This window comes from Podarcis muralis, chromosome 12 (genome assembly GCF_964188315.1).
Source record: "Podarcis muralis chromosome 12, rPodMur119.hap1.1, whole genome shotgun sequence".
Classification (NCBI taxonomy): domain Eukaryota; kingdom Metazoa; phylum Chordata; class Lepidosauria; order Squamata; family Lacertidae; genus Podarcis; species Podarcis muralis.
Window position 1 is genome coordinate 57,475,472 of NC_135666.1, and position 20,904 is coordinate 57,496,375.

General features: G+C 45.4%; 1 protein-coding gene across 5 annotated transcripts in view; it reads right to left on the reverse strand.

Moving 5' to 3' along the window:
- Positions 1 to 20,904, reverse strand: part of ELMO1 (engulfment and cell motility 1) — a 318,949-nt gene that overhangs the window by 141,066 nt on the left and 156,979 nt on the right. For all 5 annotated transcript variants that reach the window (XM_077916521.1, XM_077916522.1, XM_077916518.1 and 2 more), the window contains one exon: positions 7,596 to 7,704. In XM_077916521.1, coding sequence (XP_077772647.1) covers positions 7,596 to 7,704 — 109 coding nt within the window. The remainder of the gene's footprint in view (positions 1 to 7,595; positions 7,705 to 20,904) is intronic.

Consider the following 20,904-nt stretch of genomic DNA (forward strand, 5'->3'; position numbering starts at 1 on the left):
AACTACTTGAACTTGTGTATGAACCTTAAGTCCTAGATCAAGGCAAAACCCAGTGGTTTGTGGAACGGAGTGGGTGAATAAAATTGGGTTAGTTACACTTGGGTTCCATTGAAATCAATGTGAAACATTAGCCCTGACCAAGTGCAATCTAGGGACGGGGGTGGCGCTGTGGGTTAAACCACAGAGCCTAGGGCTTGCCGATCAGAAGGTCGGTGGTTCGAATCCCCACGACGGGGTGAGCTCCCGTTGCTCGGTCCTTGCTCCTGCCAACCTAGCAGTCTGAAAGCACGTCAAAGTGCAAGTAGATAAATAGGTACCGCTCCGGCGGGAAGGTAAACGGCGTTTCCGTGCGCTGCCCTGGTTCGCCAGAAGCGACTTAGTCATGCTGGCCACATGACCCGGAAGCTGTATGGCAGCTCCCTTGGCCAATAAAGCGAGATGAGCGCCGCAACCCCAGAGTCGGCCATGACTGGACCTAATGGTCAGGGGTCCCTTTACCTTTAAGTGCAATCTAAAGGCAATTATCTTGTTCTGTTTCTAGCCTTGGATCTTCACGTTAACTTTGCAAAACAAAAAACATCTAAGTGCATATACTGAATGCTGGGCATGATACTACATGCCTACATACTCCTTCCTGACCTTCATTCAATTCGCATATTATGTTCTGTAAGGATTCCCCATTATCAGATGTGCATCTGTAAGCCCCATTCAGATGTCACGCTGAACATGACACAAAGCAGGGTGGCTGATGGAGCAGGACCCTACAACCCCGTAATGTGTTTAATATCTGCAGTTTTCCAAATGTGTTCAAAGGCCAAAGCACTGAATCTTTTCAGCTGCGTGTGCAATTTATTGCTCTCAAAAAATAATCATTTCCAGTTTTGCAGTTCCTGCAATACCTGCAACAATCCTCCTACCTGTGCAGGGAATACAGCATATGACTTAAATACCAAAAATAGATGGCCCTCCAGGTCTCTTCCCATTATAATTAGAGCCAAGTCATAATACAGTTCCAAAATGCCACACTGACCTCTGTTTTACTGAGCCAGCAGGACTGAAAGTTCAGCTGACTTCTTTAAAAGCCTGCAAAAGCCTGGGGGCTTGTAGCTTTTCCTGGTCATGGTTTAAACTGATCTACGGATCTCTGAGAAGGGCAAGCAAAGTTTAATTGTTAGAAGCTAATTTTCTTAAGCCTTTCATTAGCAAGAACGTTGAGGCAGAGGAAAAGTGATAGATGAAACTTCAAAGTGGACTAGAACACCAGTGGCCCCCAGTTAAGTATCCTGCCCTAATTGCAGAACTGGTTTCACTGTGCAGTTCTAGCTCCTCCAGTTACTCATTTACATTATTTTTATGGGCAAAGGGATCTGTTGGCAAAGAAATATAGCAATATATGCCCTGTTAATTTCCTGATACTTCAAAGCTAAGCACTGTTGCCAAATGGACTACTGATAAATGCAAGGAAGGAAAATGGCAAGTTTTCTTGAAGATTCTTTCAAAGACTTCATCTGCTCTCCTATATAGCACTGTTGCTTATATAACTATTTCAGCTATTTTGTTATACAGTGGTACCTCGGGTTAAGAACTTAATTCGTTCCGGAGGTCCTTTCTTAACCTGAAACTGTTCTTAACGTGAGGTACCACTTTAGCTAATGGGGCCTCCCACTGCCGCCATGCCGCGGCTGCATGATTTCTGTTCTCATCCTGAAGCAAAGTTCTTAACCCAAGGTATTTTTTCTGGGTTAGCGGAATCTATAACCTGAAGCGTCTGTAATCTGAGTAGTAATAATAATAATAATAATAATAATAATAATAATAATAATAATAATAATAATAATTTATTATTTATTATTTATACCCCGCCCATCTGGCTGGGTTTCCCCAGCCACTCTGGGCGGCTTCCAACAAAATATTAAAACACAGTAGTCTGTTAAATATTAAAAACTTCCCTAAACAATTATTATTATTATTTATACCCTATTTGGCTGGGTTTCCCCAGCCACTCTGGGCGGCTCACGTACAGAATATTAAAAACACAATAAAACATCAAACATTAAAAACTTCCCTAAACAGGGCTGCCTTCAGATGTCTTCTACAAGTCAGATAGTTGTTTATTTCCTTGACATCTGATGGGAGGGCGTTCCACAGGGTGGGCACCACTACTGAGAAGACCCTCTGCCTGGTTCCCTGTAACTTGGCTTCTTGCAGGGAGGGAACCGCCAGAAGGCCCTTGGAGCTGGACCTCAGTGTCTGGGCTGAACTGTGTTTTTAAGTTGGGATCCACAGAACAGCGCAACTTGTTTGGTGCGTCCAAGGAAACTTTCAACTTTATAACAAACCGCTTTTGAAACTGAGCATTGGTGATGACAATACAGTGGTGCCCCGCAAGACGAATGCCTCGCAAGACGAAAAACTCGCTAGACGAAAGAGTTTTCCGTTTTTTGAGGTGCTTCGAGTTCTTGCGAGTTTGTTTCCTTTTTCTTAAAGCCGCTAAGCCGTTAACAGCCGCTAAGCCGTTAATAGCTGTGCTTCGCAAGACGAAAAAACTGCAAGACGAAGAGACTCACGGAACGGATTAATTTCGTCTTGCGAGGCACCACTGTACCACTAAAGGAACAAGGGGGGAAAACTCCCTGCATTTGCTCAAGTCTTTGGCCACACCTGAAGAACCTCCTTGAGTACTTCCAAGAGAATCAATACCAGTTGTACTAAGAAATATCTGCCTACAATTTGCATTAAAAATTCAAAAAAAACATTACTTGGTAAGAGATAGAATTGTATTTTCCACATGAATACAAAGCAGCCGCAATGTGGGATTTTCACTTCAGCTGTAAATTAACCAGAGTTTGTCGTGTTCTCTGGACTCAGAACTGTGGTTAATTGTTATTAACTATGGTTAGTATAAGGGACGCGGGTGGCGCTGTGGGTAAAACCTCAGTGCCTAGGACTTGCTGATCGCAAGGTCGGCGGTTCGAATCCCCGTGGCGGGGTGAGCTCCCGTTGTTCGGTCCCAGCTCCTGCCCACCTAGCAGTTCAAAAGCACCCCTAAGTGCAAGTAGATAAATAGGTACCGCTTTATAGCGGGAAGGTAAACAGCGTTTCCGTGTGCTGCGCTGGTGCTGGCTCACCAGTGCAGCTTCGTCACGCTGGCCACGTGACCCGGAAGTGTCTCCGGACAGCACTGGCTCCCGGCCTCTTAAGTGAGATGAGCGCACAACCCTAGAGTCGGTCACGACTGGCCCGTACGGGCAAGGGTACCTTTACCTTTTTATGGTTAGTATAAACAAGTCTGCTTGAGTAACAATGGTTTGACATTAGCTGGCTTGATATTAACCATAAGTAATACTAACCACAATTTTCTGGGCTCAAATGACCTGGCTTTCTGTGGTTAATCTAAAATAAACAAATGCTTCCACATTTCCTTCTTGGCTATCCCAATATCCTCGCCTGTAAAAGCTCCTTTGTCAATAAACAGAGCTGAAATGCTTAACAAGGCTAACCATGAATGCCTTTCAGATTGTAATCCCTCCACATTAAAAGAAAAAGCAAATGCTAAAATATGTTTGCTCACAGACAAAAAAGGCCTCCTTAAAGATTATGAACAACATGAGTCACATTACCCTGCATGGCTCGTAATAAAAGTTAAATACAGATCTTTTTAAAGGGGTAAATGCTACCAATGGGGGAATCTTTCAGAGCTGAACATCTGTCTTATTTCAACATACTCAAAAACTATGCTGGCATGCCCTTAGCTACAAAGCAGCTCCTGTCACTTGAATGTTAAGGCTGTGCTAGGGAAAGCAGCTATCACAATCATCATTCCACAATTCAAGGGACCTCCAGCTGCCAATCTTGACTTACTCTTGGTGGTTTCGCAGATTAGACTGCAAACACCAGGCCGCAGATATCATAGAACCACAGGCAGAGGAACTTCAACTTGCATAAAATGATTAACAACAATAGCAAAGAGCCAAAGACTGAGTGACGAGAGTCAAGATGGAAGCCCAAACACAGACGGCAAATTCACAGGGCTATTTTGACCAAGAGTGAGTGTGGCACAGCAGCTCTGCCAAAGGCACTTCCGGTTTAAGTATCCTACTGCAATTGCTGCAGAGTAATTGTTTCTGATAGTCTGTCAGAGCAGAACTACGTATTACCTTAAACGCCAAGCGTTAAAGGTAAAGGGACCCCTGGCTGTTAAGTCCAGTCGTGACCGACTCTGGGGTTGCGGTGCTCATCTCGCTTTATTGGCCGAGGGAGCCGGCGTACAGCTTCTGGGCCATGTGGCCAGCATGACTAAGCCGCTTCTGGCGAACCAGAGCAGTGCACGGAAACACCATTTACCTTCCCGCCGGAGCGGTACCTATTTATCTACTTGCACTTTGACGTGCTTTCGAACTGCTGGGTTGGCAGGAGCAGGAACCGAGCAACGGGAGCTCACCCTGTCGCAGGGATTCGAACCGCCGACCATCTGATTGGCAAGCCCTAGGCTCTGTGGTTTAGACCACAGCACCACCCGCTGCTCCGCCACATACGGTTTAAGTATTCCATTGCAAATGCTGCAGGGTAATTGTTTCTGATAGTCTGTCAGGGCCGAACTACGTATTACCTTAAACACCAAGCTTACATTACCTTAAATCACCAACCCAGCTCTCCTTGTTTCTCAGGTCCCACTTAACTGGCTGCATGTGAGCAAATAAATTCTGAGCATTATGATGTCATGCTACATGTCTGATGCAACTAAAGGTTGCCAAGAGATGGGAGGAAAAATAGTGGCAACTGTGCATTTAAAGGTAACATACAGTCAGGCCTTTAAATTTGGATGTAGGCCTGTGGCTACACGCTAAGATCAGTATGTCACAAATTCGCTCAGAAGTTTGGTATATCCGTTCAATTCATAGCAAGCCATGTGACAAAACCACAAGAGTTTCATTCACGTAAAGTACTGATCTGACCAGCAGCACAACCAACCACCATCTTCAGTGTCTAATCCCCTTCCCCCAAAACTACTGACACCACCCGGGCAGCCTCCCTGCACCCAACCATGAGGCTCACTTTGCAAAAACCATCTAGGAAGCTGCCAACCGGGTCTTGAACCCACAACATTTAGTAAGGTGGTTGAGTGCCACTATCCATGGTATCGGCCGCTGATCTTACAGCATATATGAAGTGGAATTTGTAGAGTGTAGGAAATAAGTTGAATGGTCTAAGTACCTTTCAAATAATGTAATGAAGTATTGCAACAAGCACTGCACTTTAAAATACTGTACATATTGGTATGGACAGTAAAAAACCTGATATGGCTCTTGGTGTCTTATGGCATTTAAATACTATTCTAACAGTTTTAATAATGTTTTTATGGCAAGCACTAGATTGCATATTATTTTTTGAAGGCTGAATCACCAACTTCGCACTTTAACAAAGTTTTGATCATTAACTATTCCACAAGACGGAAGGAACTCATAGTGTCTTTTAAATTATGTATTTCAGAAGTTATTTCTAAAAGTGCATTCCTGTGCAACACCAGCAAGCTATGAATTTCTACAGGAGGAGCAATTGTGACATAAATACATATTTTGAAATATTAAGCGTCTAAACTGTCAGATATACCTTTGTCCTAGACTGTGACAGATTACTTCAGGATTGCAGATTTTATTGAGCAATACAGCCTTTATTGTCAATAGAAGGAATCATTCTGTGAGCTCTCCTAAAAGTGACAGTTCTCACAGCTCAGCGTAACAAATCAGATGTATGTGTTTGCAGAAAACAGAGCACCTGACACATCCAAACTACATATTTTCTTTGGAAGGAATATAGTTTGCTTGTAAAGAATTCTATGCTGTGGTTATTCTATGCAATACACTCCCTCTTAATGCCAAACAAAGATCTAAAGAGGAAAACTAGATCGTAAAGTATTGTGCATTAAAGATGTCAATGCTATCCCCTAAGTTGCTTGAATTGGGCCATAAATGAAAACAGTTTGAATGTGTGGCATTTACTGCAGTTCTGGAAAATGCTGCGGAATAGAATTCATCAAATCTCCAAATGGTTTCCAAATTCTTAGAGCACTAACCAAAAAAACCAAAACCAAAAACCTTTTATGGGCCTACAGAAAGTTGACCATTCTGCCCAGCAAGTCAAAGGAGGAATAGCAAGAGAAAGCCTTGGGCTCACGAATTCCTTTGCCTTGTCCTTTTACTCACACCAATATGCATAGCATTCCTAGAACTACAGGAAAATTTGACACGGTATCTTAGCACCTTTAACAAGATATTAAGTGAGCAGATAAAATGACCACATTAAACCAGAGGACTGAGCAGATACTGTGACCCAGTTTGCACACCATGGTTGCTTGCTAAAAACAAACTATGGTTTAATGCAGGGCTAGGGAACTCCAGGCCTGAGGAACATTTGCTGCCCTCTGGCCCTCTCTATTTGGCCCCCAGGAACTCCTGTGAGCCCTACTCTGAGCCTCTGGAAGTGCTTTTGCTGTGCCTTTGAACAGAGGTAGCGCCCTGTGTTTGCCCGGCTGTGGCTATGGCTGGAATGTGGCAGATTGCACAGAAATAAGAACCACGCCTGTCATTCTCCCCATTTCTATTTCTGGCCCAAGCCACTTTTGCCACTGGCATATAACTCCAGCAAGATTTCTCATGAGCAGCTGCAACCCTTGGGCTGAAGAAGGTCCCCTCCCACTCCGGTTGATAGTGAACATGCTGGCTCCCACTGCTGAAAGGTTCTCACCTTCCTTCTCTCCTGTTGTTTGCCAGTCTGGTTTGCTGTGACATCCCAGCCTCTGAGTGGTAACCAAGGCTTGTTAGGGACTTGGTGTTTTGGGGGAAACAAACCACGAGCCTGGGTTCAGAGGTCACAGCAAGCCAAACCCTGGCTTGTTTCCCAGCATGGTGGCAGCAGTAGAAACAGGGGGAAGTATGGAGAGAGCCCCGCTGGATTAAATACTTAGAGAAACTGGAAGCTGCAAAACCAGCCATTTATTGCTGGCTACTGATGTCCACCATTGTAGAATACTTTTTGGAGCCGCTTGATTGTCATTAATTGTTTCTGATTGTTTTAACTGTATTTTTGATTGTATTTTATGATTTGCTGCATGTTGCTTTGAGATGTCCGCATCGCAGATGGTAATTAAGTACTTTAATAAGTTTTTAAAAAGCAAAAACTGAAAATAACACCCAAAGCTATGATATTTGGCAATGCACAAGTTGACTATGTATGGCACTGCAGCATGAGAGGGGAGGGAGTAATTAAAATTCATTGAAATTCCAGTCCTTTTGGAGGGGGCTGTTTTCAAAACACTCTACTCTTTATTGTTCAACTCCTTAACATATTGTCTATTGTTACTTTGAGGCTTCAAAGCACATACATTTCAGTAATCCTTGAGGTACAAAAAATGGCACCCAAACTTTTTGAGGTGCTCGCAAAAGGAAAATCTTTAGGTGCAAAATGCGCCTGGCGCCCTGCTAATTTTGAACCCAGGGTGGGTGGGTGGAGTCTGTAGGAAATGTTGTGATGCAGTTCACCAGACTACTCTCTGTACACTACAAAACGCTTGCTTACAATGCACAGGTGATACTTACGTAACTCTCCCACTTTCAGGATATCACACAGCATCTTTGTTAATTCGATACTACTTCGACCAAAAGGACACTCATGCTTGTCTTCACGGCTGCTGTTTTCTAATACAATCTGAAACAGGAAAAAAGAACTGAAAGTTTGTAACAGGAATAGCCTTGTCTTCTCAGTAAGCATCATAAACAGAGTTCAACTTATTTAAATATTTTATACTACCTTTCAAGGCAAAGAGCCCTCTACAGGAAGTTCACAAAGAGAGAACAAAATTTCCCTTAGTACCCAACTGATGAATAAAGGTAAAGGTAAAGGGACCCCTGACCATTAGGTCCAGTCGTGACCAACTCTGGGGTTGCGGTGCTCATCTTGCTTTACTGGCCGAGGGAGCCGGCGTACAGCTTGACCAGCATGACTAAGCCGCTTCTGGCGAACCAGAGCAGCGCACGGAAACGCAGTTTACCTTCCCACCAGAGTGGTACCTATTTATCTACTTGCACTTTGACGTGCTTTCGAACTGCTAGGTTGGCAGGAATAAGGTACACATAAATAAAATAAGCAGGAGGGTCAATGTCAGACAAGCTTCAAACAGGATAAATTATTTTTGTTCCCCTTCTAACAATGGTTAAATTTATATGGGTTAACTTTGAAGGAGGGAAGCGATGTTCCTAGCTTGCTTCAGGCAAAGCAACACTCAGAACAGCTCTATGGTGAGAGCAACCTCTACGTCTGCGTCTGGCACACGGATGAGGAGTGGGTTCGCATGTAATGCCAAGCCATGGTTAACCAACAACAAACAATGGCTTATGAAAGTCATTTGTTAGCAGCCAATAAACCATGGTAAAGATAGTCAGATTAAACCATGGCTATGCATTAAGTGGAAATCAGGCCACTATAACATGTTAATACTTTTATTCCATTACTGCAGTGGTTTTCCAACTTATATCCTTTAGTTCAGGCAACTATTTGCATACTAGTTTGTTTGCTGATGAAGCCTTGTACATTTTTAGCAAAAAACAAACAAACTCCATACTCATAACAGAGAAACCCGGGACATTAGACATTCTCAGTTTATGCCGACTACCACCCAGGTATGCTGGGCACCATCAAATTTGCTTGGAAGATCTGTGCCCTAGAAGGTACACAACCCTCCTCTGCAGCAGTGCATTGCCAGAGAAAATTGTACAGTCTTTCAGGGAATTCCCTGATAATCTTCCAAGGAACCCAGGGTTGCCTAAGAACAGGCTTTGAAAACCACCATACTAATATGCACAAAAGAGTATAAATAGCGTGAAGTGATACACACTAAATGTTATAGTCATTATGCAATCTTTAGATACTATAAATACAAAAATTAACTACACTCCTGCACTAAATCCCACCTTAGTTTCCAAATTAGCATTTTTAGAAACTAAAGTGATATGTAGGCTTTGTGAGAGCTATCTGCAGAACAATTAAAAGGATTGTCTAGAGCACTAGAGATAGAAAAGATTGGTTTATGCACCAAGCAGTCCTTTCAACATAGCCGAGAAGTGAAAACATTTTCACCTGATATAGCTCTGACTACAGCTGAGCATAAAATGACTTTTGTCTTTTTAAGCCTTGGCCCAAAATCATAGGGGAAATTGGGATGGTTGCAGCTGTATTATAAAACAAAAAATGCTGCTGCTAACATCACATCTAACTGGATGGTGGGTTTGAGTTGGATCCTAAGAACCTCACCTTTCATTAAAAAGCAAAACCACAAGCTTCTAGCCTTTGATAATTGTTGGGAAACAACCCAATCAATGTTTCTAGTAGAAAGAAAGAAAGAAAGAAAGAAAGAAAGAAAGAAAGAAAGAAAGGAAGGAAGGAAGGAAGGAAGGAAGGAAGGAAATATCCAGATTACAGTGGTACCTCGGGTTAAGTACTTAATTCGTTCTGGAGGTCTGTTCTTAAGCTGAAACTGTTCTTAACCTGAAGCACCACTTTAGCTAATGGGGCCTCACGCTGCCGCCGGAGCCCGATTTCTGTTCTCATCCTGAAGCAAAGTTCTTAACCCGAGGTACTATTTCTGGGTTAGCGGAGTCTGTAACCTGAAGCATCTGTAACCTGAGGTACCACTGTACAATTTCAATGGTCAGGCTTCCCCACCCCCCAATTTTACTCACATAAATGAGGTATTCCCTATGACATCCTCTCTCCACCCCACAGTTCTCTGTCCTCATATAATTTCTGCCCTCTCCTCAACAAGTTCCCTCTGTGATAACATATATTTATGCAAATATGCAACATGGTGTAACGTCATGTATTTCTCCACCCCACTCCTCTCCAGCAAGAGTAAATAATGTGGATGAAGGGCAGAGAAGTATGACTGTTGTCTTTAGAGATGGACGATTTCACGTACGACTGTCCTGCACATGGCTTGCAGATTGGAACACAATTCCCAGCCGGACTGTGTGCTGCTTTGGATTACTAATAGCAACTCAATGAACTTGGTCTTGGTAGCAAACTGCTAACCAGTGCATATATATCGACTGCAGAAACTGACCCCACACCTCTGGCATTGGGTCCTTCATCTAGAACTGCAACAACTGCAGAGTCAAGGTCACTCAGGGCAAGTGACTTCTTCCTCCAAAGTGTGCAGCCATTTGGACAGCGAGTCTCTGAATGTTCTAGCGAAGAACTTCTGATCATTGCCAGGGCGATGTGACTTATGGTCCAAAACATCTGAAAGACACCAGGATGAAGAAGGCTTCCGTAGCCTAAAGAGGGCAGACAAGTCCTCCATGTTTGCTGGAGCAGGGGTTATACTTGAGCAATACCATGCTCACTGGGGTTATGACTTGCTTAGATGGCGGTGTCAGGCTTCAATATGAAAAACCATGGGTCAAACCCATGCTCTGCTATGATCTTGGTTGTCTTGGAAAAGCCACTCTTAGCCTAACCTACATCTCATGGCTGTGAGAGGCTCTGAAAGCTGCTATGAGATTCTTCAAAGAAGAACAGATGTAAATGATATAAATAAAAATAGTTTCTGAAGAACCCCTCCCCTTAAAATCCACTCCTTTCCCATATAATAGCATCTTAATATGGGGACATTGTGCAGGGGGTGAAGTAAAGCCTCTGTGCTGATAACATTCTACTACAGTGGTACCTCGGGTTACATACGCTTCAGGTTACATACGCTTCAGGTTACAGTCTCCACTAACCCAGAAATATTACCTCAGGTTAAGAACTTTGCTTCAGGATGAGAACAGAAATTGTGCTCTGGCGGCGCAGCAGCAGTGGAAGGCCCCATTAGCTAAAGTGGTGCTTCAGGTTAAGAACAGTTTCAGGTTAAGTACAGACCTCTAGAAAGAATTAAGTACTTAACCTGAGGTACCACTGTACTAGCATCCAGACACCCAAGCTCTCATCTCTTAAAACATCAACCACTAGAATTTCAGCACAGGACAAACTGGCAACTAAACAGAAACTCTGGTAGACTTGCCAAATATCTCTGGCTCCTAGTCTTTGATGGTGGAGAAAGTGGTAGAAACTCAGCAGCCCATGGTGGCCGAGAAATCAACAGCCTTGGTGTCTCAAAGCATTATTTTCTCCCTGCTGCAAAAATAAAGGTTTAAACTACACCTAGTTGCGAAATGCTATGGGTAAAGAACTGCAGGTAACCTAAGAAACGCTTCTGTAATTTCTGCTTTTACCCTTCGGCAGATTCCCTCCAGGAACATAGTACATATTGAATGACTCACTCCTTCTGCTTCAGAGTCTTTCACAGCGGAAAACTAACAGTTCTCAAGTATGGCAGAGATGATAAAAAGGCTGAGCCAAAAAAACGCAGGCATGGTATCTATTAGATCCCTCCATCCTCATGTCTGCTACTCTCTCGTAACAAAAATTAAACCCTACATAACAGAAGGTGCTATTTGGTTGGCAATTTAGATACAGATAATAGAAATGGGTAATAAAAATAAATGACGAGACAAAGTAAAATGAAAGGACAGAGAAGAAGGCAACAGACTCTGTAATGTCTTGGTTCTCACAATTCCATTTGCTAGTTCTCACATTAGTCCAGCATATTAACTTTTCATGAGTGGATAAAATATTTAATGGTGGCAGTGAGTCTGCATGTCTCATAAGGCAGGGTTACAGCAATCCATTAAGACGACCTGAGAACCAGTTGAGAAACTTTGTCGTAATTTACATGGCAAATAAAACGGCACTTTGAGTAATCGATATGCAAAACAGTTTTCAACATCTGTCCATATTTACAGCACTAAGGAAAGGCTCCTCATTTTGAGGAGCGCAGCTAGCAATTCTGATGCAATGGCAAAAAAGTACATCCCCACTTTTATTATAATGCCATGGGAAGCTGGCAGTATGAATAACCAGAAAAAAATATATATTACCAAGTTTAGCAATAGATATTTAAAGCAATGGCCATATTGGTAATCTGCCATTATATTGGAATGCTTTTCATGATTGTCAGGGAACTGACATCGGAGCTAGAGGCGGAGGGAAGGCTCTCAAATGATGCTGGAGAAGGGCCCAGCAGGGGGAGAGGCAGCTCAGTAGAGGGGGAAGCAAATCAGTGCAACACCAGGGATAAAGGGGGGCAGAGGGGGGAATCGGCGAGAGGGCTCTAGGACTCTTCACTGGACACCAGCGGGGAGAGCACAGGTCCTCCGCTACCCACACCCTCCCTGCACAGAAGACTTCCGCGCAGGGAGAGTAGGAGGAGACTGGGCGTCAAACAACTTTTATGTTGGAAAAGGTTTAAGAAACGCCCACTGACGGATTCTGTTAGCGACTGAGGCAGCCACGAAGAGAAGGGCTGTCCAGACAGAAAGGTTTAACAAGGCAATTTAGCCTGGAGAGGCGGCAGCTTACGCACGAGCAACCCCATACTCATTACAATGATCTCTTGCAACAAATGATTGACGATGCCAACAAATATATAGCTTCGAAACACCAGCTGAGTGACACCATCAGCAGAAGCTGATGGCTCAGCTCTTGCTGGACTTCACCTGAGGAACCCTGGATACCTTTGCCTTGGTTTTAAAAAACCTAAACACAGAAAACTAGAATATGGAAAAGACTAGATTTCAATCAAGATTATTTGCTGCCTTCAAGTCCACACCCCCTGTGTTAAAATGGTTTAAGTGAGTTGTTCCTTTGTAGCTGTGCCTGACTATATTTCATCCCTTCGTTAAGGCTCACAATTCTGAGCTAGTCCGAGACCTTTCATTCACTGATGTCAGTGCCTGCAAAACTGCCTTTTGTTTCCCGCTCCATTTTGAAAACGCAACTAAAAGCAGGGGGACCAAGGTGATGCCCTCTAGAAGTTGTTCAACTACCTTCAGCCCCAGCCAACATGACCAATTGCCGGGAAGATGGAAATTGCACTGAAACAACATGTAAAGGGCACCATGTTGGCTACCCTTGATTAAAACAAATATTCTAGGTAGCTGTGTATCTGCACGCAGCGTCAGTGGATGTGCCATTCCAAATGATCCACATGTCTGCAAGGTGAGAAGAAAGAAAGAAAGAAAGAAAGAAAGAAAGAAAGAAAGAAAGAAAGAAAGACTTGTTTTAAATACTGTAGAACAGGTGGATTTAAATAGTGTTATTTTGTGTTTAACCAAAAATGATGTGGAGATCAGTGGTATAAGAACAGTGGTACTGCTAACTGCTCCCACCAAATCTATTTTTATTTTTGCTATCAGAATCCAGACTATGGTACGGAACATTAGGAAATAAGCCATTGTACTAGATTTTGCACTTACAGTAGAGTGTTATGACAACGCAGAAAATGCAATATGCCCAGCACAACAGCTCAAGAGAAAACTGAAAAATCCCTGCATGATCAGTTAAAGGGTCTCAGCAAGGAGGATTGTTGAAGACCTCCTCTTGGCACCCTGCATAGCAACTTAGGCCACATTGGGCCAGATCTGTATATGAGCATATGAAGGTGCCTTGTCCTGTATGGATGGCATTGCTTGATCTGGCACACCAGAGCTCCTAGAAGTCAGAACTGCAACAATGATCAGAAGCATCCCAAACAGATAGTTCCTATGTTGCCCTCTGTCAAAATGTGTGCTGGATTACAGTGTGGCTAAATCATTCCATTTACTCATGTAAATACATTTACTCGTGTAATTGCTGAAAAATTATCAGATTAGATGTGCATGATCTACTCTAGGTGAAGCGTACATCATATTTTCCATTTTCTTACAAACTTTTAATTGTTCTTCATTATCATTTTTTATATAAAAAGTTATTAAAGGAGCATGGAAATGAATATTCAGCCACATAAAGAAAAATTCATTTATGTTTCTGGTAGTTTCACAGTCTCCACCAGCGAGCTCCCACAGCTTTGTTAATTAAGGCACCTCATGTTACCAAACATGATTACTTCCAATGTGGATCTGCTGTTTGAATATTCCTCCGTACTAGTTAAGAAACATCACAGAAGACTGTGGGGGAACCACATAAATTGGGTGAGACCGGAGAGAGTGCTGGTAGAGAAATATTAAGCAGAGCAAAAGAGGCTAAGCTAGGAAAAACAGGAGGGTTTAGGCACAATTTCCTTTCCACTGCTGAAACTAAATATGCTTATATAACAGTATCAATGCTCTATAGGCAGACTTCAGGCTTGTGGGTCCTACTTTGTTTTTCTCCTAGGAGCCTGAAATCTGGTGGCCTGGTGCAAAGGAAGCAACTTTCAGATTAAATAATTATGACTCCAGGGATTTGTTTTAAGTAACAGAACTGAATAGAGCACATAGTCCTTCCACACAAAAATCCACTCCTGTTAAATCTCCCGGCTTTCTTCATTTCAGCCGTATAACTGAGACAGGGCCCCATTTCATTGCTGCCACTGTTAAACAAATGGGAATCGGAAATCCTTGCCAATCTACTGCAAATCACACAGACGCAGTTCACATGCAACCGTGGCTACGCAAAAATGAGTGTGCAGGCATTCAGAGGAAAAATCACTGCTGCTCCTCTCCTCTCGTGGTCTTCCTACTGCTGCACTTCAAGGAACTAAGCCATGGACTAGTCATTGCACCTGAACTAAGGCTCATGGTTTGCCTTACGCTAGACAAACCATGAGCCGCAGGCAGGGTTCATCACTTACCACAGACTTGCACCTGCCCAGTTTTTTCAACACAGCATAATTTTTTTAACTTGTTGATTTACTGATTTTTTCAATATGGATCTTGCCTTTCCCCCATATGGCAGTCAGTTAATACAAGGGCAATGCAGCCCTATTATCCCTTTTTATAATCATTATTTTGTTTTATGTATTTATATATAGCACTTTTCAGCCTCCCAAAGCAGTTCACAGATTTTATTTTGAATGCAATGTGCCATTAATAAGAATGAATACAGTGAAAGAAGAAAACAGAAGAGCCAAATTAATCAATCTGACAAACGAAACCTAGGCAAAAGCTTAAATGGATTACAAATGACCACATTTGGATCAAAATTACATGTGTGTGGAGCTTTTAAGTTTAGAAAAAAAGTCAAGTTCAGTGACATGGCAGACATACAGTGGTCCCTTGGTTTACAACCATAATCTGTTACGGAGGTCCGTTTATAAACCAAAACAGGTTGTATGTAACCCAAGGCGTGCTTTCGCCAATGGGGCCTGCCAAAAAAAATTGTTCGTAATAAAAAAAATGGGTTGTAATCCAAAAAAAGGTTGCAAGCCGGGACACTCACTTCCGGGTTTGACGTGTTTGTAACCTCCCCCCTAAATAAATTCACACGATTCAAATTTTGGTTTTGTTTTTTGGCAGAATTTAGGCCACAACTTTACTGATTACAGAAAGTGACTGGTTGCATAGGCTCTGGTTCGACTAGCTCCCTGCCAGGCAACGCTGACCCAGGGTTCCAGCATAGGTCAGCCAAGGGTGAACACCTGGATAAGCGGAGAGCCATGAAGGGGCTAACTCCACCACCCAAATGCCCCCCTGGACTCAAGCACGGGCACAACCCCCTCTGGGGGGTTGACCAAACCATTGAGTCCCTGGATTCCTTTAATGGAATACGCTTCACACAGGGATGGCGAGAGTGTTCTCCCATCCCTATCACCTTAACCAGAACCTATCTGCAACCTTACAAGTTGTGACAATTTGCTACGTGGCAGGCGAAACCCAAATGGCACCAGCCAATCAGCCAAGTGGGGAAAATTCCTGCCGTGCCCCTGTCCCAACGACAGATGACACACGACTGCATAGCAAGGTCAAGTGCAAAGCCCTAAAAGCAGGGAGAGGTGGGCAGGTGTTCCGATGCAAGCGCCGAAAGAGGAAGCTGTGGGTCACGTGCATGGGCATAAATAGGTCCCTCAAAGCGTTTGGACTGCGTTCCATTGGCCAGATTGCACCCAGCTTCGAGGGACCTACCAATTGGGTGTTGTGGCTGTCCAAATGTACCCACCCACAACACAGGGTGTCGGTTTTCCAGGTCTCACCGCAATACGTGCCCTCTTTAAGGGAGGACCTGATATATATAATTACAGAGTGTGGAGTCAGTGGACAGAGAGGTTCCCCCCCCCCCCCAGCACTAGAAGCTGTGGCCATGCGATGAAGCTGAAGCGGAAAACTGCGAAGTATTTCTGCACACAGTACATGATTAAGCTAAGGACGTTGCTGTCACAAGATTTTGTTCATCATTCCCAATGACAAGCATTCAGACACATACAATGTTGCTGCCTCTGACTGCTTTGTGGGGGGAGGCGCTTGTGGAATTGCCTGCCCTGGTTGACAACGGGGATGGGTGCTAGACATCTTGGTTGGGGAGGGGGTACCATTTGCTGCTCTGCCTCAGGGCCAAAATATCATTGGCCAGTTCTGCTCTTAAAAAATCAGCAATGAAAAACAAGGAAGGGGAAGTATCTCTGGAATCGAGAGGCTATAAAACCAGGGCTTCTTTCCTGGAGGGACGCAGGGGTACACATCCCCCTAAACATTTTGTGACTCTAAGTTTGGCCTCATTGAGGGGCAGTATTTCATATGAGTGGGAAAATGAGAGTACCCCTAAACATTTTTTTAAAGAAAAAAAGCACTGTGTGGTGGGATGATGAGCTGCTTGTGCGTAAAATGCAAGTCCCTCAGAGTTTGATCAGGTTTTCAAACCTCTGCCTGTGACGGAGCCCCTCCGGCATGGCTGCGTCAATCGCTAGTAGTATCCGAAAGTGGTTGCTTTCGGAAACGTTTCCAACATAAAAGCTCTTTCACGGAAACACGTCTTCTGGACTCTCTGCGTGACAGTTTCCGGCGAGGCGTGGGTGTCCCTATAGGAGGTCCTGAGACCTCTCCACTGTTTTCGCTGGAAACGTCTCTGAGCCACCCCTCCGACTCACTTTCCCTGGAAGTTCCTGCTCGCCCCCTACTGGTTCCCTCTTCAGCTGCTCCGTCTCTTTCAACCTGAGGGAGCCTTTGCACCTCCTGTCCTTCCGATGGCAGTTCCCTGACATCCACCTCCCCTCCAGGGCCCCCTTCCCCCCCTCCCGTCTCCTCCCCTCCGGGCTGGGAGGAAGTAAAACCCCTGAAAGAACCTTCCTCATCGTCCGAAGTTTCGAACACTTCCCTCCACCTGCTACTGTCCCTCGTCTCTCGATACTCCTCGTCTTCGGAGTCTATTCCCTCTTCCAACTCCGACTCCGTGAATCCTTCCATTTCCTGTTCCTCGTCGGTGGTGCCGAAGTACTCCCTCCTAAACCTTTCTACCGGCTGTGGTTTCCTAGGGAATCTTTGGTGGAACGTTTCTGTTAAAACCTCGTCATTGACCTCCCCTGCAGTCACCCAGGTGTTTTCTGACTCCGGTTCCCCTTCCCACGCCACCAAATACTCTACCTGATTTCCCTTCCACCTGGAATCGAGGATTTCCGCTACATGGTTGCTGCGTTCCCTCTCTTCCAAGGCTGGTCCCCTGACGTGCTCCCCTTCACGTCCCCCCCTGTATGGTGACAGTAACGACCTGTGGAACACTGGGTGCAATTTCATGTGGTTGGGTAACCGGAGTTTGAAAGCCACCGGGTTGACCTGCTGAATGACCTCAAAGGGTCCCAATCTTCTGGGCCTCAATTTCTTACAACCCCCTTTGAACGGCAACCCTTGGGTTGACAGCCACACTTGATCCCCCACCCTTATGGTTTCACCTTCCCTTCTGTTCTTGTCTGCCTGCTTCTTATATTGTGCCTTGGCCCTTTCTAAGTTGAGCTGGAGCTGATGATGGATCGCTTCCATCTCTTCTACAAAATGTTCAGCCGCTGGAACGCTCCATCTCTCCCCTCCCTCCCCTGGAAATGCCCTGGGGTGACACCCGTAATTAGCCAAAAAGGGGCTCATCCCTGTGGACACATTCTCCGCATTATTGTAGGCAAATTCTGCCAGCGCCAACTTTTCGACCCAATCGTTCTCTCTGTCATTGACATAACACCTCAGATATTGTTGAAGAATGCCATTTGCTCTTTCCGCCTGCCCGTTGGTTTCAGGGTGCCGGGCCGTTGAAAAATTGACTTCCACGTGCAGCAAGCTCATGAGCTTCCTCCAGAACCTGGAAGTAAATTGTTTGCCGCGGTCCGAGATCACCCTCAAGGGAGCCCCGTGCAACCTAAAGATGTGTTCTACAAACAACTTCGCTGTTTCTTCCGCTGTGACTGCATGTGAGCATGCTACAAAGTGGCACATCTTTGTTAACAGGTCTACTACTACCATGATGGCTGTTTTCCCCTTGGACTTCGGCAGATCCGTCATAAAATCTATTGATACCGCTTCCCAAGGCCGTTCTGGTGTGGGTAATGGTTCTAATAACCCTGCCGGCGCCCGTCTTTCCCCTTTGGCTCGCTGACATTGGTCACACCCTCTTACATACTCCCTTACATCTTCCCTCACCTTGGGCCACCAGAATTCCCTGGTAACCAACCCCATGGTCTTGTGTTGCCCAAAATGTCCCGCCGTGGGACTATCGTGCAACTGCTTGAGTACTCTCCCCCTCAATTCACCTTCGGGTATATACAGTGCCCCTTTGTAATACAATGCCCCATTTCTTTCCTCAAAACCTTCGGGGCTCTCGCCCTCCCCCCTGAGTCCTCTGAGCTTATCCTGGGCATATTCATCATTTTCCGTTTCCTCTACCAGTTCTCGTTGCCCCACCAGCGCCGCCCCACACACCCAGCGGTCCTCAGGGATGACATGTCTCTCTTCAATCGCCCCCTCCCCCTCCCAATACTCTGGTTTGCGTGAGAGAGCGTCCGCCCTGACGTTTTCTGGACCTGGCACATAACAAATTTCAAAGTTGAATTTAGAGAATTCCTGTGCCCATCTCACTTGTCGTTGGTTGAGCACTCGAGCTGTTCTCCAATACTCTAAATTCTTGTGGTCGGTGCACACTTGCACCTTGTGTTGTGCCCCAATTAATAAATGTCTCCACCTCCGGAACGCTTCGTGAATGGCAAGTAGTTCCCTGTCATACACCGTGTAGTTCCTCTCGGATTTATTCAGCTTCCGCGAGAAGAAGGCACACGGTCTCCACTCTGACATACTCCTCCCCGGTTGAAGAAGTACCGCCCCTACCGCCCGGTCGGACGCATCGGTTTCCACTCTCATGGGTTTTCGTAAATCCACATGCAGAAGTTGTTCTTCCGAGGCGAAAGCCCTTTTCAGTTCTTCAAATGCTCGCTCCGCCTCCGCCGTCCAAACAAATTTCTTCTTGCTGCTGAGGCAGTCGGTGATGGGCGCCGTCAAGTGGGCAAAGTTCTTGATGAACTTCCGATAAAAGTTCCCAAACCCCAAGAATCTTTGCACATCCTTCTTGGTCTTCGGTGTCTTCCATTCCAGTACCGCTTGGACCTTGCCTGGATCCATGGCCAATCCCTTGTCTGACAAGCGGTACCCCAGGAATTCCACCTCCTTGGTATGAAACTGGCACTTCTCCAGTTTCACCCACAGCTGGTTGGCTTGCAGCCTGCCCAACACTTCTCGAACGTCCCTCACATGCTGCTCCTCATCCTCCGAATACACCAACACGTCGTCTAAAAAGGCCACACAGTTCTTGTAGAGCAAAGGCCCCAGAACGTGGTTAATAAACGCTTGAAAGCACGCGGAGCCTCCTTGTAGACCGAAGGGCATAACGAGGTATTCAAAGGCTCCCAAAGGGGTGAACATGGTGGTCTTCCATTCATCTCCCTTCCTTATGCGTATCAGATTGTACGCCCCCCGCAGGTCCAGCTTTGTAAAAATCTTTCCCTTCCTTACCCTGGTCAAAATGTCATCAATACGGGGCATAGGGAAAGCCAGGGGTTCCGACACTGCATTCAAGGCCCTGAAGTCACACACAAGTCTCGGCTTATCTGTGTTTTTTTTGTCCACAAAAAACACTGGGCTGCCCCCCACCGCTCGGGACTCTCTGATGAAACCTCGCTTCAGGTTTTTGTCAATGAACTCCCTCAGCTCCTGCATCTCCCTGTCGGACATGGCGTACAGCTTGCCCACTGGGAGTTGGGCCCCAGGGAGTAGGTTGATTTGACAGTCAAAGGGTCTATGCGGCGGCAGTTTGTCTGCTTCCCTTTCGCTGAATACGTTGCTCAGATCTGCGTATTGCGGGGGCACCTTCCCTCTGCCCATTACTTCCATCCCGGCTAGGGTGACTCTGTCTCCGCCCTGAACCTTCCCCTGCTTGCAGTGTTCTAGGCAATGCGCTGACCCAAAGGAGACCACCCTCTGATGCCAGCCCACTAGCGGATCGTGTAGCGCCAGCCAGCTCATCCCCAAAATGATGGGAGCTCCTCCCAAGGTGGCCACATTAAACGCTATCCGTTCGGTGTGCCTTGCCACCCTCATTATCATCGGGACAGTCTGTTGGCTAACTTCTCCTCCCAACAGCTCTCTGCCATCAATCGTGGTCACCTGCAAGGGATTACTTAAAGGGATGGTCTGTATCTGGTGCTCAGCTGCAAACTCCTTACTCATAAAATTACAGGAGCTGCCTGAATCCAAAAGCGCCTTGACCTGTAGGGGGTGTCCATTTGGCAGCTCTAGTGACACTTCTATCACTAAAGCAGGTCTGGGTGGTTCTGGCGTGGGCACTTTCACTGCTCTTTGGCCTGGCTGCTGTGCCCCGACGGTGGCAGCCAGGCGTTGGCTTTTACTTGCTCCTTGTTTTCCTCCTCCCTTTCCCCCACAGCTCCTGCCATCCCTTGCCATTCCTTTCTTTGTGGGCAGACTCTGGCAAAGTGCCCTGGCTGTTGGCAGAGATAACATTTCTTGGCGCTCTTTCCCTCCTTCTTCCGCCCTTCACTGGGATTTGAAACTGCGCGCGCCCGCGCTGTTC